General features: G+C 39.3%; 1 protein-coding gene across 1 annotated transcript; it reads right to left on the minus strand.

The window, feature by feature from the left end:
- Nucleotides 1-246: 246 nt before the first annotated feature.
- LOC120090853 lies at nt 247-2,316 on the minus strand. The gene has a single exon (XM_039048555.1). The coding sequence runs from the start codon at nt 2,314-2,316 to the stop codon at nt 247-249; it is 2,070 nt and encodes a 689-aa protein (XP_038904483.1).
- Nucleotides 2,317-2,571: the final 255 nt, after the last annotated feature.

Genomic DNA, 2,571 nt, shown 5'->3' on the forward strand with positions numbered 1-2,571 from the left:
GAAAATGGTTAATTTTCTTGTAGTGACGTACACACATCATATGAAAGATTACCATATATATTAGTGCATGAACAAGATACACCTATCTATATACAATCTACTCTCATCACACACAAAAAATAATAATATCAAAAGAAAGATGTAAAAAGAATTTGCCATCTAACAAATTATGATCGGACAGTTTGGTAGGATGCACAAACATCAGTATAGCGGATGGTGCAGCAATGAGATTAGCTCAACTCTGCATTAGGTGTCCGAGCAAAGAATAAATGAACGAGAGCGAAGGGAAGACATGGTGACCATAGTTATTTCGCCACGTGTAAGTTGTAGGTGATAACAAGGCCCAAAGGCATGTACATTAAACTTGCAAATCCCACATTCAAACGCCATATTTACATCACAAGAATTGCCACACGCACCACAAGTAGAATACCCAATCTTGCCTTTTTTGACCAAATTGAGTGGATGCTGATGGCCATTAAACTTAGCTGACTTCATACAAGGATAATCCCCAAGAACACAATTCAAATGTGCGGCGAAAAAACAGGACTTGCAAGAGTAAAACCACTGCTCGGCCTTTCTTTCTTCTTCGCAAATATCACAGTAATATTCATTACCTTCATCTTCATTCTTAAATGTCAAGTTCAAAGGATGCATATCAAATCTGAATCTTACTTTTAGAGGCAAAGTGGCACATGTTGCGTCCAAATAGAAGTTGCATTCAACACAACGAAATGCTTCTTTATTCTCCACGCTCTCCCCACAAGCTCCACAAGTTTGTTTTTTGTTTGTGCGATCAATAAACAGAGGATGATTGTGACTTGGATGTGTAAATGGGATTGTAATTCCAACGCATCCAATGTCAACAATGAAGTGGCATCCTTCAGTACATTGATAAGCAAAGCCATGAAAGTTTTTAAAACAAACAGAGCAGGACCATACAAAATCTGGGATATAGATGATTCTCAACAAATGTGGATGGAACAAACAATTCCTGTTTCTCGGCAATTTTGCGCATTCCTCGTGCAGAAAGAAGCTGCACATTAAACAACCGTAAGATATCGATGGAGTTGATATGCATCTCATGCACCCATCACAAAGCCTACCCTCGCCAGAACAGAGGATCAACTTATCACTATGGCTAAAATGTAAAATCATCCCATTTTCTTGATTAATTTTTTTCTCTATGTTGATAGGCTCATCAACAGCTTCCCTAGGCAGGTTGTTGTCAATTTTTCGATTTTTAGCACAATCCAAATGCGTAATATACTTGCTCTCGCATTGGTAACAAACGTAGGCTGCACATGATTTTTTGATATTTTTACCGCATATTTTGCACCTATAATTGGTTACATACTCTGGATTTAAAGAGAATGTGAGAGTTAAGGAATGGCGATGTTCAGATGTTTTGAGACTTGATGCTGACTCTGCACATTTCTTATGAATGAAAACATGGCAGATGCTACAAAACCAAGGAAACCCTTTCTCTAATTTCCCACATGCTTGACACTGAAAAGGAAGAATTTTCCTTAGATTGATGAATTCATGTTGGTGTTTGAATGAGCGCAAGCACGCTACATGAAGATTGAAATCACAGGATGGACAAGTGTAGAAGAACTCTGCACGCTCATTACTACAACTAGAGCAAAAAGTTTTATTTACGAACGATCTGGGGAAAAGAAACAAAGAATGCTGGTGATACTTAGGATCCTCGATCTCACGAGGAAGATTAGCACAATGATGATGGAAGTGTAAATCACAATGCGAACAAAAGAGAATGTCACTGTCAGTAGTAGAATTATCAGAACCTGATGTTATAGGAAGTTGGCATACAACACAAACAATAATTTTAGTGTATTTGCGTCGTTGGAGTATAAGACGTTGTTGATCTTGATTAAGGGTCGTTAATGGATGGGGATGGGCGAAATGTCGAAACTTTCCATTGGGCATTTCACACAAGCCGCTGGCTTTGGTTTTGGCTATGAGGCATTGTAAGTCGATATGGAAACCACATGTGAGGCAGCTGTAAACTTTGCCGGAAGGCATCTGACGGCAGCATTTGCAAGAGCGGTAATGGTTGGTGAGATGAAGAGGCTGATGGTTTTGGGGATGAAAGGGAGTGGAGATTTGGTTAGGAAGGTTGATACATGATTGATGGATGTGGAAGTTGCAGGTGGAGCAGCCGAATGCTGGCGGACGCCATGGCTGATTGCATTGAGAGCAACGAACATCTTCTCCGTTCCCATCGCGATCGGGTATTCCCCGTTGGTAGAATGTCAACGAGTGTTCGTGGCCTTTTACTTCCTCAACTTCCATTCCCTATCACTAGACGCTTTCAAAAGCAATTGCAGAAAAAAAAAAAAAAAAACTTGGTTGTAGTTATTTTTGTATGACTAACACCCAATAGAAATGCGCCACATGATACTTGATTTTTCTTTTTTCTTTTTTTAATTCTTTGTGAGTAGAGGAGAAGGAAGCATTAGATTAGGTGCAAGAATCCGTGCTCATATTCTAAACCTCTTCAACATACGGCGTGGGTTGAATGTCAATCCTAAAAATCAATTTATACTT

The sequence above is a fragment of the Benincasa hispida genome, chromosome 11 (genome assembly GCF_009727055.1).
Source record: "Benincasa hispida cultivar B227 chromosome 11, ASM972705v1, whole genome shotgun sequence".
Lineage (NCBI taxonomy): Eukaryota > Viridiplantae > Streptophyta > Magnoliopsida > Cucurbitales > Cucurbitaceae > Benincasa > Benincasa hispida.

Coding starts and splice junctions, on each gene's coding strand:
- LOC120090853 (XM_039048555.1), bottom strand. CDS start 2,316: ATGGAAGTTGAGGAAGTAAAAGGCCACGAACACTCGTTGACATTCTAC.